The 15286-nt window shown below is 44.8% G+C and overlaps 1 protein-coding gene across 3 annotated transcripts in view; it reads right to left on the reverse strand.

Annotated features, from left to right (window-relative positions):
- Positions 1-615: 615 nt before the first annotated feature.
- The window catches only part of LOC107188687 (AF4/FMR2 family member 4), a 302199-nt gene continuing 287528 nt past the window's right edge, over positions 616-15286 (reverse strand). For 2 of the 3 annotated variants that reach the window (XM_015577023.1, XM_015577039.1), the window contains exons 8-18: positions 6196-6250; positions 5869-5921; positions 5003-5492; positions 3774-4528; positions 2742-3621; positions 2405-2544; positions 2118-2312; positions 1951-2055; positions 1770-1866; positions 1393-1684; positions 616-1039 (exon numbers count right to left, since the gene is read on the reverse strand). In XM_015577023.1, the coding sequence (XP_015432509.1) occupies positions 930-1039; positions 1393-1684; positions 1770-1866; positions 1951-2055; positions 2118-2312; positions 2405-2544; positions 2742-3621; positions 3774-4528; positions 5003-5492; positions 5869-5921; positions 6196-6250 (3172 nt within the window). In that variant the 3' untranslated portion in view covers positions 616-929. The remainder of the gene's footprint in view (positions 1040-1392; positions 1685-1769; positions 1867-1950; positions 2056-2117; positions 2313-2404; positions 2545-2741; positions 3622-3773; positions 4529-5002; positions 5493-5868; positions 5922-6195; positions 6251-15286) is intronic. The other variant, XM_015577030.1, reaches the window with a different exon arrangement.

Consider the following 15286-nt stretch of genomic DNA (forward strand, 5'->3'; position numbering starts at 1 on the left):
TATTGGTTCTCTTTTCATTAAATATATTTATATTTATATATTTATATATATTTATAATTATTTATATATTTATATAGGTAATAAACTATATGCATATATGTATATATTTATATCCTTGTGTATTCGTCGCACTCGAATCGCCGAGACGAGACTCATGCTTCAGGTAACGTCGACTGCGACCGTAAAGCGAGAACACACGGGCGCGTCTGTGGCACTTCTTATTCCTTCTTCGTAAGTATTCTTCTAACCCCTCTATCTCCCCCATCCAGCTCCCTTCCACTTTCCCTTATTCGTGTTCGAATTATCCTTGGTAATTTACAAATTGAAAATAGGGGACGAAGGACTTTCCCTTCTTAGCTCGTCGAACACGTGGTACTCTATTCTCTTTCTTCGTCCACGTCGTGTCATTCTCCGTTTTTTTATCCCTCGTTCGCCGTCGATCGGAAATAACGATGGATTCTCATCTTTCAAAAATAAGCGAGCAAGTTCACCGCCAGACGAGTTCCTTCAAATTGACTACGAAACTTGATGATTATCGGTCGAACGAAAAGAATTACTGGGGCTGCCTTCGCAGCCCCATTAACGGAGACACATTTAGCCGCTTTGGTAGCCGCTAGTAAGTGGGAAATCGACGATCTCCTCGTGACCGTATACTCCCCTCCCCCTGACCACCGAATTTCCTTCTGTACGTCCCAACGAGGACAAGTCCATACGTTTGCTAAGAATCGACTCAACTTCTCTCCATCGAGTAATTTCTCTAACGCACCATTGCAAACACTGGCGCACTCGTAACCGGTGAACCCAAAAGCCACGCGAGCGAACACCCTCGCGAAATCTTTCTATATAAACATCGCCGGATACGTCGCCATGTTCTGCGGGAGAGAAGTGATGTAATTAGGGGTGGGTGGTCGGGGGCTATGCCACTGTGGTCAGAGATCTCGAAGCTTCTTTAAGCCAGCTGTAACGTAGCGCACCAAATCGGGCAATGTACTTTTTAGGGTGAGGGGTCCCAATTTTTCATCAAGCTCGATGAAGAATTCTGGAAAACAAAAGCAGGATGCACACTTTTATTCCCTATAATTTTCAATTTTGAACGAAATAGGTCTAGTGATTTATCGCCTGATTGAAGATTCTATGCATTTATTTTTTATAGAAATGTTTTTGTACAAAATTTTATTAATATCGTGAACAGAAGAAGATGCTATTTAATTTCTAATAGCTAAAATTTAAAAGTCTACAACATTATGGCATCAAATCTATCATCGTAATTTATCTTATCGTCAGTGTTAACTGCTAGGAGACACAACTTCAGAGACAGATTTATACGTGGTTACAGAAAGCAGAAATAACAGTCAAACAAATTGAGGAATAAATAAAAAGCTGACGTCTTACCTCTATGCTTATCCGTCACCAGAGCGTTCGCCTGGTCCCAGAGGTCGTGACAGCTCAATAGCAAGCTGAACTGGTAATTTTGCTTTGCCATAGCGCTATGAACGCCAAGTGGAACGCTGACGTAAGGAGCTGCCTGTGGCTGACCGGAAGCGGCTCCTCGGTTCGCTAGTTCGCCGCTACTGTATCCGGAACTTTGGCTGCCTACAGAACCCACGGAACCAGCTGGCGATGGTGTCGGTGACAAAGACGGGGTTCCTTGTCCCTCTGGTTGCACCGGCGTTGCCTGAGCGGGCTGAGAACCGAATGTCGTATATTAACAACTTCTCTAAACAATTGAACCAAAAATGGAAGTCTTATCCCCATATTTCTATGCTTACCTTTTGATGATAGTCTGTGAGGATCTTTTGGGTCTCCTTGACTTCGTGTTTACGCATTTTGAAGAGCTTCAAGTAGATGAGGGACTGGCAAAAGAGGCTGTAACAACGACATCAGGATAACAACGTTTCGAAACGCGATCGCGCGATAGAGGAAAGATTTCGCAAGTGGCATGGCACTCACCTTAGAATGGCCAGCTTGTTATGTATACTGCTCTCCGGCGAGTTGTTCTGCTGGCTCTTGAACTTCGACGAGATGTACCTTGCAGGGGGAAAGAATCGGAGATCGCTTTAATTAGACAGAACTCTAGTGCTCTTCGTTGGTTCACGGTTAATTAGAGATCTACTCACTTGATGAGACTGAGAGTATCCTTGTACATGGTGAACGACGCCCTCTCAGTGAGAGGATCTGACTCCATGGCGTGGCCAGTGAGCAGGAAACAGAGAACGGCTTCCAAGTATAGCATACCCTGCGCTGTGAGCTCGCACTCCTTGTCTGCGCTGTGCTTCAGCCGTTTCGCTTCCATCAGGTACTGATTCTGGTCCCTGGAAATGAATACAACAAATTAAATCGCTGTCCCTCTGAGAGATGTTTTCTACAGTTTTTACCGGGAGAAAGAAGTAAGTCCATTACTTACCACCTATCCTGATCCTCCAAAACTTCGTTCTGAGGATTGAAGTAGGAATAATAGACGCGCTGAGGCGGGGGTGGTGGCGGCAAGAGACTCGTGTCAGGCTTTTCTTCCCGTTCGTGGTTCGTTGGCTGTATACCACTTTGCTGTATAAGAAACATTAACAAAATCCGTATTATACTAATCTAAGTCAACTACACGCAGTAGGATTGTATTAAAGACAAGAATGTCTAACAAGAGCAATTCCAACAATAGAGTTACGCTGTTCGTTTGCTCATTCGAAATGAAATTAAACAATAGCAATTAAAGGGGATTCACGTAACCCGTGATAAGATTCGCCTACCTGACTAGAAGACGGCCTAGACACAAGAGCCTCGACGTCAGCGTGTTTCCTCTTCTTTTTCTTCTTCTCTTTGTGCTCGCTGGAGCCTTTCGCCTTTGACTCCGTGGCACACACAGTACTCAAACTGGACACAGAACTACAACTCGGATTACGTTTCCTCTTGGGCGCGCTACCCGCGCCACTAGCACCACTACCACTTGCACTAGCACCAGCACCAACGACACCGAGGATGCCGCTCTTCGAGTCCGATATCGGTTCGCATTTGATTACAGCGCGGTTTTTATGATCACCGTCGACGATCACGTCACCGTGGATCCGCGTGTCCGTGGACAACTGTTGGGGCGGCGGTGTGTCGACTATCTCGCCTTCTTCTGGCGTGGGTGGTCGCGGTGGTTGAGCGGCCAACGACGCCGCCTGCTTCGTGGACGGCCTGGTGTCCGGTAGCTCGGTGCGTTCCCTGAACTCTTGCCCCCTGGAGAGCTGCGATATATGCGAGATCCGACTCAGATCGATCCTGCAGAATAAACTCGGCACACCGTTCACGTACGTGAGCGGCGGGAACGATTGAATGACGCTGGAGGCCTGCGACGACGGCCTTTTGTACGGACTCTCGCCCCCGGTCGGTGTGTTCGCCGAGGTGGTGTACTCCTCCACGTAGATACCACATTTTCCACCGCCTTTTCCACCCTTTCCGCCCTTTCCGCCACCCTTTCCACCGCCCACCGAGGTGGAGAAAACCCTCCGGAGCGTGTCGCTCTTCTTCTTGTCCTGCACATTGCCTGCGTCTTCTTCTTGTAGCTTCGGACCTGGACTGTTGTCGCTGTCCGAGTTCTCTGGGGATGTTGTCCTCGTTTGCGGCAATCTTGGTCTGGGGGGTACCCTGTCCACATGGATAATGATTGTGAAACTGGTTCATGGATAGTATTATAATATAGGTAACTATTTATTTGGAAGATTTAAGAATGAAGCGGAGGCGATCTAACCTGTTTGTTTACAAATCTAATCGAATACTACAAAAGTGTAATTCCTTACCTGGCGACTTGGATATGACTGTTCCTCACCGACACCTCGGACTCGCTATCCGAATCCGAGCCAGCGGCGGTTACACGTGAACTGGATCTCCTCGATTTCGCTTTAGTCGGGCTCTTCTTCTTCTCCTGTTTCTTCGGCGAGTCCGCGAGTTTGTTCCTCTTAATGGAGACCCTCCTCCAGCGCGAGGTATCGTCATCGGAGGCACTATTATTCTTCCTGGTCGGCGTGGTCTCTTCCTCGCTGGAAGAACCGCTCAGACGCGACCGTCTCTTCTCGTTCACCGGGGCGACCACGGGCGACACTCTGACCGGTCGATCGCTATCGGAATCGCTGGAAGCACCCTGGGGGGATCTGTCGTCGCTGCCATCGTCGCTGGTAGCGATGGTAGGCTTCGAGATCGGTTGCTTCTTCTTCATCGGGCTGCCCACACCTCTCGTTCTGCTGCGAGGTTTCCCATTCTTGATACTCTCCTCGGACGTACGGTGGCTAGCCTTCGGGCTCTTCGTCGGTTTTCTGGGTCGTCCTCGTTTCCTTGCGTCGGCCACCTTTGGTTTCTCCGTGGGCGCACGAATTTCCTCGACAGGTTGAATCTTCTCTTGGTCCGAGTGATGATCGCTGTCGCTGAGTTTAGTTATCAACGAGTCGGTGTGCGTCCTCTTCAAGGCCTCGTCTAGCTTCCTGTCGTGACCGGGCTTCTCCCAGTGCGTCCTCGCGTCAGCTTTGAAGGCCGGGGAGCTCTCTCGCCTGTTGCAATCCTGGTGACACATACAAATGTCCCTATTAAAAATCGAATCCTCCGACAGGAGATCGGTTTAACCCCTTGCCTTATAACATGAGTCATACACGTGATGACGATTTCACTCTGCATTTAATAAACATTTTCCCTGAACTGAAACTGCCACAAGAGTAGAATTCCTTATGTATCCGGGAAATCATTAATAAAAAAAAAAGGAGATAATGTATATGTAGGAGATCTGATTGGACAGACGGTCTGTGGAGACGTTTCTCCCAGTCGCTTGGGTTTTTGGTAGCGGCCGCTAGGTGGCGAGTTTTCTCGCAAGCGGTAATTAGAGCCTTTGGCTACTTAAGGGGCTCCGCTGAGGAGCAACCCAGGCGTCTGGGGTAAGGGTTGTCTACCGTCAGGCCCACTGACGAGTCTTGGTAGACGATTCCCGAGACGAAACGCAATCTCTTTGATCCGCCTACGTATAGAAATTATCGATACGCACCTGCGTCTGCTTGGTTTCCGTATTTTGCTCCCCATGAGGCACAGCCGGCTTGTTGAAGAAAGAGCTAAGGTTCCACCTGGGTTTCGACTCCTCTATCGCGGGAGCTGATTCCTCGATCACATTGTCGGTCTTCCGTAACACGGATGGAGGGGTCGAGGGACCCTTGCCCGGCTGAGTGCTGGTCTCATCCTCGGAATCGTCGCTGCTGTCCGACCCGGAATCGGAGCCGGAATCAGAGCTGGAGCTCGCGCTTCCCGAACTCTGCGGCGCCTGGCCCGGTGGGCTCGGCGGCCTCTGGTGAATCGCAGGGCTCAGCGAACCCTTTGACTGCAAAGGGATCACCGGCGAGGGCGGCAACACTTGTTCAGGTGTCATCTGCTTTGGCGGTGTCGACGGTCTGCTCGGTCTGAGAGGCCTCGGGGAAAACGGTCCCATGGGCGACATGGGCGCCAGGGGCGGAGGCGCCGGCGTCATCAAAGGCGTCGACAGACTGTGAGTGAAATGCACGTTTCTTAAATCGGTAGCGGATTTGCTCGCTGTGTTGAATATCGTGGACAATAGTAGAGAACAGACAACGCGGTAAAGGGGATTCTGATTAAGGTCCATGAGATTTAGGTTCTATTGTAATTAATAATTCAGTATTTAGTTTCATTTCAAAACATCTTTTCTGATTTTTATTTGGGAACAATTCTATAGGTTCTTGGAACTAAATGGCAATTAATTAGAAATAATGGCGTATTTATTGATATATCTAATGAATTGTTTTAGTCCGATGTAGAAGTTAGGTAAGCTATAGTCCAGGATTCATCGAACCATTGCGATATTCGTAGTAATTAATAGGTTTCATCGAAGTAATTGGTACTTACTCGACCGTATGGTCAGGGGTTCTGTTACCCCTCGTCGTCTGCGACGGCGTTCCCTGTAAAAATAAACCGTCGCAATTACTATCGAACTTCTTACAGCAGGAAATTGCGATTTTCCAGTCGCGATCGTTCTGTATATTTTTTCTGCCAGTCAAAAGTCGACTTAATAATTATACAAAGTTATAAAATCAATTGTATCGACCAGAGCGTTCACGATATAAACACTATAAAAATCTTTACTACAGAACACTCTATTCCTAGTAGACAGACGCAATAAACGCCCATACAGTGGACTTCGATCCCACTTAATTAATTTAAAGACTCGCTTACCTTGCCCGCTTCATCCTCGCTGTCCTCGGACAAGCTCAGGTCCCTCTCTAAATCACTGCAACAGAGGAAAAAAAAATTGTCCATTATTACACCGGGATAAAAAATGCAAATAAACGTCGACGAATGCAACCCGTCAATTTATCAACGAGATTCGAAGGAGATGCGTAACGCTATTTAAACACCACGCGAGTGCAGATTGTTCGCGAAATAAAACTGGTTCGTGGCGGGCTATGAAGTCGTCGGATAAAAACAGGGGTTGGAAAAAGAGAACGAGACCCGCCCGTCGGTGGATAAGGGGGAACGAGGCACTCACGATTAGAATCAACAAGAAGAAGAACGTGTGCACGGGGAGAACGCGTGCCGGTGGCAACCTGTGGAACACGAACGATGCGAGGCGAGGTTGAAACAATCGTTCATTGATCTCTGAAACCGCTGTTTCACGCGGCCTCGCCTCCTCCGACGGTTTCTTTGTCATTGGGTCCCGTACCTCTCGTTTCTCGCATTCCCAGCTGACGCTTTCACTTTTGTCTTCCGAGCGATCGGGAATCGAAGACGAATCAATTGGGATTTACCAGTCTACTAAAAAAAGTAGCGACTGATGGTCTACCATAGGCTTTGCTTTTCAAAAGATCTTCTATCAAAGAAGAGGAAATATTATTGGTTGGAAACATTTAGTTTACACTGAGACTCTTATGACACTCTGTTACGTGTAATCGAATAAACCTCGTCGAGATTTTTTTAAAATGTTGCATTCTATTCTTGGACTTGGAATCCAACAACCTTTTTTAGTATCAAGGTCTTCAAATTCCGTTTGAATAGTTACAATTGATTTGGAAATGGGAAGAGACAGAATAAGAAGAAAAATTTGTTAGAATTCTGAACTAGTTGTTATCCAAGAGTCTAACAGGGGGAGAATCTGACCATAGCTCAGTATCTCAATTGGCCTGGATTAGCTGAGATTCCTTCGCTCCCTGTAACGTCTTAGAACCCTATTTTCGTGATCTCTGGACACCTCCATAGGTTTACCCTCCCTGGATATAGCTTTCGCCCCCATTTAGCAAAAAGAACCTCGTCGGCCAGCCAACCCTTGGGGGGCTACACCCTATTCTTGGCTGTCTACCTATACCAAAGTAGATGAAACTTTTCTACTTTCTTTGTCACCCTCTCACTGGGTTGAGTAACAAAAATGTCTTCTAACTTTTAGACAATTTAATAACTACGTTATAACACGTTTATTGGCTTCTGGGAGAAATTGGGGTTGGTGTTTCTAAATATGTCAATCAGTGATGTGTAACATTTCTTTTGTTTATGAAAAAAATACAAGTATCTTATTTTTAAAATAACTATTTATGGGAGAAACACGAGTGATTGAACAAGAAACAGAAAAACATTTTTTTTTTAATTTAACCACTGTTATCCCTTTGGCAGACACACCTCTTAATCCTTGGAGTATGAACCGTTAAAGTAGACAGCTGGGACAATCGTGACCCTTAACAATACACAATATAGCGTAAATAATTGACAATCGGTGAAGGCAGCGTTCGCCTTGGAGCAATGGGCTTTTCTAAACGTCTGAAAGCACACGGTACTGAGTACAGAGTCAGAGGGTTAATAAAGTGAAAGCGTGTCATCCTTTTGTATGATCACGCTGGGCCTCGTGTTGCGCAATTGCCTTTACGAAATCTGTGCAAACGGGTTTAAATTCTGCTTCGTTCACTGTATTCACTAAACCATTTCTCTAACTTTCATCTTTTCTAGAGTCTAAATAATTTCTTCTACCGCAGAACACCATTGTTTCCCACTAATGCATAAATAAGGAACATATTATACAATCCAGCGGTAATTATTAGGTGCGCACAGAAGAAAGACTATTGTATTTAACTTATTGTGGTTTCAATTTATTCTATCGACATGGGAGTCAACATTTGTTAAAGATATGATAGAACGTTACAGAAACTGGGGGTTACTGCGTCAAATAAGAGATATTATATTACTTACTAATACAGTAATAATGGAAGTCAGGTCAATGTCCCCATTACTGCCAGTGTCCCGAATACTGCCACTTTATATATTTTATTTATTAAGAAGGTAACATAACAATGCAATAAACTGCCTGGGAGGCAAAAGAAATCTGTTTTTAATTCTGCCTTTGTAAATTCCTGTATAAAATTTTATTTTCCATACAGATCTGCAATCTACTTATCACGATACTCTCCCAAGAGTACAAACTGTGTCACTCAACATGTTAAATAAGTTACGGTCCCATAAAAATAGCCAAGATCGCCGTATCGGAGTGTCCCTTTCACTGGAGGAAGGACAGCTCAGCTTCCTTTTCCCCGATAGTACATTTATCATCGTGCAAGAGGGCACCGAATATATCGACATCCTGTCGTCCAACGACGAATCTCTCTATCCGGCCCGCGTTTAAGTCGGTGACCGGGCGTAATCGCGCGTGTGGGTCTCTCCTCTATAGAGATAAGCAGGCCATACACGGTGAGGTTTACCTCGAGGCCTGGCCACGCGAGGTTGCCTCACATTAGGGGAGCTGAGTCTCCCGAAGCCTCGTTGTAATCTATAGCGGGATGGTAGGAGACGTTCCGAACGCATGGACGAAGATTCTCGAACGAATCTTCGGGTGATGTGCGTGAGTGAGCAGGCTGAGAAAGAGTCACAGAGGGTGAGGCGTGCGGAGTCCGACGAGAGCGAGCGGCAGAAAAATATCACTAGTTATTACTTGAGTATCACTAGTTCTTACTTCACTATCACTAGATTTTATTTCGTTATCACTACCTTTTACTTCGTTATCACTAGTCTAAATTTGTTATCACTAGTTTTTACTTCCTTATCACTAGTCTCAATTTGCTATCACTAGTTTTTACTTCATTGTCACTGGTTATCACTAGTTTTTACTTCGGTATCCCCAGTTATCACTAGTTTTTACTTCGTTATCACCAGTTATCACTATTTTTACTTCGTTATCCCCAGTTATCACTAGTTTTTACTTCGTTATCACCAGTTATCACTAGTTTTTACTTCGTTATCACAGTGATAACAAAGTAAGACTGGTGATAACTAGTGATAAGAAATAAAAACTAGCGATAACGAAGTAAAAATGAGTGATAACAAAGTAAGTCTAGTGGTAACGAAGTAAAAACTAGTGATAACGAAGTAAGACCTAGTGATAACGAAATACGAACTAGTGATACCGAAAGTATAACTAGCAATACGAAAGCAGCAACTAGTGATGCTAAAGTAACAACTAATGGTGCTGAACTAACCACTAGTGATGCTGAAGTAACAACTAGTGATTCTGATATATGATTGCATCTATCACACATATAGGCTTCTCAGTAGGGGTAAACTACCGTTGACACGTTTATGATCACGGCAGTTAAACGACAAAGCAGGCGGCTTACCTCTTGTCGCGTCCGTCCGCGTGGATTTCTCTTTCGAATCCGCCTGGAGTTGTAAATTCCAGGCTCGACCGTCGTGGTACGCGTCCGGTTGCGAACTGTTGCCCGCCAAATTAATATTAGGCAACTGTTTCAATTTCTTTAGTGAGAAAAACGAATAATTGCTCGACCGTTGGAGCTGGCGAATCGTGATGCGAATGTTGTCGAATGATTGTTCGATTGCGAGTTAATGCGAATGAATTGAGTCCGTGTGACTCTAGTCGTAACGAGTATGTTTTGCGAACGAGTGTTTGCGAACGAGTGTTTTCTATTGAATGTTTTCGACTGAATGTCTCTTTTCGACTGTATGTATCTTTTCGACTGTGTGTATCTTTTTTCGTGTGACGTCGCGCTTCCTCAAAGTTTGATGAAGGCGTGACCAAAACTCGCCTCCTTATTGGTGATGCCCTGAAGGGGAAGGCAAATTTCTCGGGTTTTTCACGCGACGCGGAGGTGGAATACCTCTCCTTCAGGGCGAAGCGGACGTCAGGAAAATATCGCGCACGTGGTCGCGGTGCGAGTTGACCGCGACGAATTTTCGAGTCTCTCAACGGTAGGGTTTTATGATTATATTGTCTGCGAGTCAGCGCGCCCCGGTAAGGCCCGGCGCGGATGGGTCCCAGGTTACCGAGCGCATGTGGCGGACTGCAGACCAAATGTTCGCTTCTTTTGTCTATTATTCTCTTTGTGTTAACGAAATTAAAATTGCAAAGGGTCGGTCTTGCAAAATATATAAATTGACTGAAAAAAAAAGGAATAAAATAATAAAAAGTAACGGTATCGTCTGACTGTATAACCGTCGTTTCGGTCTACGACGGAACACCTCTCGACCCTAGTAGCGAGCGATTCACCCTGTATACATTTTGCTATCGCTCGCTCTAGTCGCACTCCGCACCCTCTGTGACTCTTCCCCAGCCTTCTCACTCACGCCTATCATCCCAAGGTACGAACCTTCGTCCGTACGTTCGACACGACTCATATCTTCCCGCTACAGATTACAAGGAGTCTTCGAGAAACCCAGCTCCTCTAACGTGAGACGACCTCATGAGGCCAGGCCTCGAGGTAAACCTCACCGTGTATGGTCTGCTACAGAGGGCCACGACGCGGCGAATCGAGGAGTGGCAAAGGGGGAAAAAAGAGAACACAAAAAAGAACGAGGATGGTCCTTTCACCCTCGATCACCGAGGCACGCGATGGATCCCATCGCCGTCGCGGAGATGCTACACTCCGAGAGTTGGCGGGCAAAGTGAACGCGGGCGAGGAGGAGAAGCGGAAAGCAGCGGCGAGAAGTAGCTACACAGGGAGGCAAAGTGAAAGAGAGGTCGGTGCTGGGCAAGATAAAGGGGGAAAGCGATGCGCCGAACGCGGATGTTAGCGAGGGGTCGTCGACCCTAAACACGCTTGTCCTGCGTCTCCACGTCGGCTCGCGTAGACATGGCCGACCGTGGCTGTGATGCTGTGAACCGTGTCTAAGGTTGCTTACATGGGAGGATCCCAACACTGCTCTCGACTTCGATTTCAACTGGGGTTTTTTACAAGGTGATATATCTGTGGTTGTAACGGAAAACGACGAATGTCACAACTTTCAAGAAATTTCAGTTTATGTGGAATGTACGATTTATGTATTTACCAGAAAAAAAAATTAATGAACACAAACTGTATATGTTAAAAAAAATTATGTAATTTATGCAAAGTCTTATATTCAAGTCAAACAACGTAAGTATATAAAATTTCGAGACACACGATTCTTTTTTGCCTCTATTAATCTGCTTGTACTGTAACTTACTTTGTGTAAAATGAAATAAAGAAAATTATATTCCACATTTCCGTTTGACCAAAAATAGCAAATTAATACATATGAGTGATGTTTATTTCATTTTTTGGGTGATAAATCGTCGACAATATATACGTTCAGTTAATAGACGCCCTATTGAAAATTATACTGCGATATTAACTTTGCCGCAAAAATTTTTCAACGGTATTTAAATAATCCAGTCACTTTGCAATGTGTCAATTACAAATTATCACGTAGTTTGCAGTCACTGTGATGAAATTATCAACTATCTACACCTAATATTTCGCATATACCATTAGCAACCTGTATCGTATAATTTTGCAAAACCCCGTTAAAATTAAAGTCCGACATTTAGGGTACTACCCTTGTTAATCGAATGCTCGCGTCTCGCCGTGGAAAATTCACCCATCGAACTGAACCCAGTCGGCCGATTTTATTGATTTATTAAACGAGATCGCGTTAAAAGTTTTGATTGACTTTGGAACTGTCGTGTCCCGCTAGTCGACGCGTCGATTACTCGAGAGCACGCGAAGTCGACGACCAAAACCGGCGAAATCGTCCCCGGAACGCGAAAGAGTTTAACGATCGACCCTTCGAACGGCGTGGAAACTGAACGGGGAAAGGCTTCCGTTTTTCGGTGGCGAAACGGGCGTTCGTTACTCTCGACGACGAGTTTTATCCACGGGTTTATGGGAATTGGAGAGTTGCGGAAGCTGCTCCGCGAAGTTTTATGTGTTGTAAGGAGGACTGGGTGTTGAAATATCAGTTTATATGAATTTCGTGGGACTCGGTGTGAAGGGGAAGTGACATCCGTTATGGTGTTAGTGTGTTTTTCGATGCTATGATTTGAGAATTATTTTTTTCGGCTGGACAGAAGTTTTGCATTTTTTTGGCTGTTGTTGGGTACGGTGGAATGTTTCGATGATACTTTAATGAAAGTTTTGTAGCAGTGCGTCTTTAGAAAATGACGTTGTGTCGAACTAAAGTCTCGTTTATATCTTTATGTACTTCCTCGAATATTTTTTAGTACTCACGTAACTGTAAAGTGTTTCTCAAACCAAGCGATACGTGTCGACGGGAGTTCTAGTTATTTTTTATTTTATTTATTTCCAATCTAACTTCTTAAGTTTCAAAGTTTACACGCACAACTACACTTGGAAAGTTTGATAATAGAGATAGTTTACCTGAAGGGGGCGCTGAACAAAAGAAATTTTAAAAGGGTGGCGGTGAGCTAAAAAAAGGTTGAAAGACTTTAGTCGACCACTAAAAAAGCGTCTGCTTTCCAAGGGTTAACCACCGTAGCATATGCTGTTAAACCTGGTGACGGGGTCAATTTTAACCCGTAACAAAGTACCGCAGACACGTATACATAAACATTTAGGTCACTGTGTTCATCGATAGAAACCGTGAGGTTTAAAACGCCCATAATCGACAGCTATAATCTCTTGATTACAAATTCACATATTTCCGAGTCTAAAGAAAAGGGAAAAAATTCGCTATAATAAGACCCATCGACATTTTCCTTAATAACAAAATTACCGCTCGATCGATCTACGAGGTCCTTGAGGCGAGGATCATCGATACCATTCAATTCTGGCCGTCTGAAGCATTAATTCACGGGGGAAAACGGTACAAGGTAATCGCGACGGGAATCTATTTCCATCTGTCACCGTGTTAATGCGGCTCGTTCCGGTGATCGCGCGGAAAAAGGAGCAGAACCTGTTTGCCGCGGGGCCGGAGGTTTCTTTAACCCCGCGCGATCCTCCGGTTTACAACGGAACATGCCTGTACAGGCCAGGCGCACAAGCGCGTCGGACAAACGGCCTGCGCACGTACGTGCTGTACAGGATGATTCATTAATGACAGCACAGCCGACAAGTGGGTGATTTTTCATGGCGAAATTTAGTTGAAAATCGTGAAGCTGTTACAGATTTTTCGAACTAAAACCTCTATCTAGTCGAAGTAGGGCTGTTACGAATATTAGAATAGCAATGGAATTCGAATTTGATATCGAATATTTCGAAATATTCGAGGTATTCAAATATTCGAATACTCAGTACTAATAGAATTATTCGAATACTTCGTATCAGGCGAAATATTCGATGTATTCGGATTCTTCGAGTAAATTATTCGTATTCGTAATTACTCGAACTATTCGAATAGTTCGATTATCCGAATACTTACAGTTCTAATTCAAACTATCTTCGAGATTTCGAAGTTTACTGTGTTGTGGCCTAATTCGTTTACGAATACAAGACAGCCCATTAACGGCAGTTCAAACGACAAGGGGTGAGTTCTCATGAAAGATTAAATCGAAATTGTAAGATAATTATTTTAAAACAAATAGTGTCTTGTTTTCGACATGAATAACAACCCTATTTGTCCTAACAATAAGTATTAGGTCGAGTCACAAATTGACCTCACCAGTTAAGGGTTAAAAACTGTACTAGCATGCCCAGTGTTCGAAGGCAATCTTCTCGAAAACGAAGCCCTATATGAACAAACATCCCAGACTTTCTCCCCCATCCTGTCACGAAGAATCACCCCCTTGTCGGTTCCACCACCAATAACGGGCCACCGTGTACACACCGAGGAACGAAGCGAAAGGGCTCGGGGGTGGATGGGCGGGCGAGTGGTTTCGCCGTGTGTTTCGGTACTGGTGAGACGACAGGGACGTGAGGAGTATACGTCGACAGCCGCGACAAGAAAGACCGCGCATCCGGCCCCGCTGGGAACGAACGCGAAACGTTTCCGGGGAAAAGGAAGAGAGACAAGAAGGGACAGAAACAGGGGGAAAAAAGGAAGGCAACCGGCCCGCGCGACCCGGCTGCCCTTTCATCGAATTAAACGCTTTGACGACGCGCCCGTGTAATTGCCAACGCAAAAAAAAAGAGGAGACTGAAAAATTGTGCGCGAAACGCTAGTCTGTGCACGGCGATTCGATGGAATATTTTATTCAAAGACCGCCAGCGCAGATTTTCTCGCGCTCGTAGACCAAACGACCACCATCCCCCCTTCCTTCGATCTATTTTCATCGAGTTATTCTTCACGTGGGTTGTTTTACCTGGCGAACCCTATTTCAAGGGATTTAGACGCACGACACGCGAAGGAAATGATCAATTTTGTCGGGGGATGGGATTTGGTGCTGATGGGATACTTGCGACCCCTTTTGTCTGGGTACTGATGGGCTGATGAAATCGGTGTGGGGGTTAAAGAAAGTAGGCATTTCCCTGTGAGATATATTTTGGTAACAGTGAGTGCTGGATCCTGTTTAGTAAATTTTTATTCACACTAGGTACAGGAGTCTTTAGCTTTTCAAACGATTGCTATGACAAGTCTACTAATCTACCAAGATTAAAATATAATCAACACATCAAAAGCTAGACATCTAGCTTTCCAGGCGATTGCTTTAAAAAGCTAACCCCGTTGTCGACGACATTTCTTCTGCTGGTTGATATCACCCAAACAAAAATGACTATCGCGTTCTACCAATATTAAAAGATATTTGAATAAAGACATCAAAAGTCTAGATATTTGAATCAACAGCAAAACATCTAGCTTTCCAGATGACTGGTTTGAAAAGTTACCCTGATCGTCGAGGATTCTTCTCCCAATTGAGGGGTGCAAGTGCACAAGGAAACTGTGCCATAAAATGTTGAAAAATGAGATGTTTATTCATTCTGGTATCCCATGATGTCTAGTTATTACCCCTTAATTAATAACTACTGCCAGTACTATACTTTCTATAAGAATATCTTTTAATATTGCTGGAACAACTATAGACATCTTTGTACAAGTTATATGAACTGAGGGGTCCAGTCCAAAAGATAGCCATTTATGAAAA

The sequence above is a fragment of the Dufourea novaeangliae genome, unplaced genomic scaffold, assembly GCF_001272555.1.
Source record: "Dufourea novaeangliae isolate 0120121106 unplaced genomic scaffold, ASM127255v1 scaffold16, whole genome shotgun sequence".
In the NCBI taxonomy this organism is placed as follows: domain Eukaryota; kingdom Metazoa; phylum Arthropoda; class Insecta; order Hymenoptera; family Halictidae; genus Dufourea; species Dufourea novaeangliae.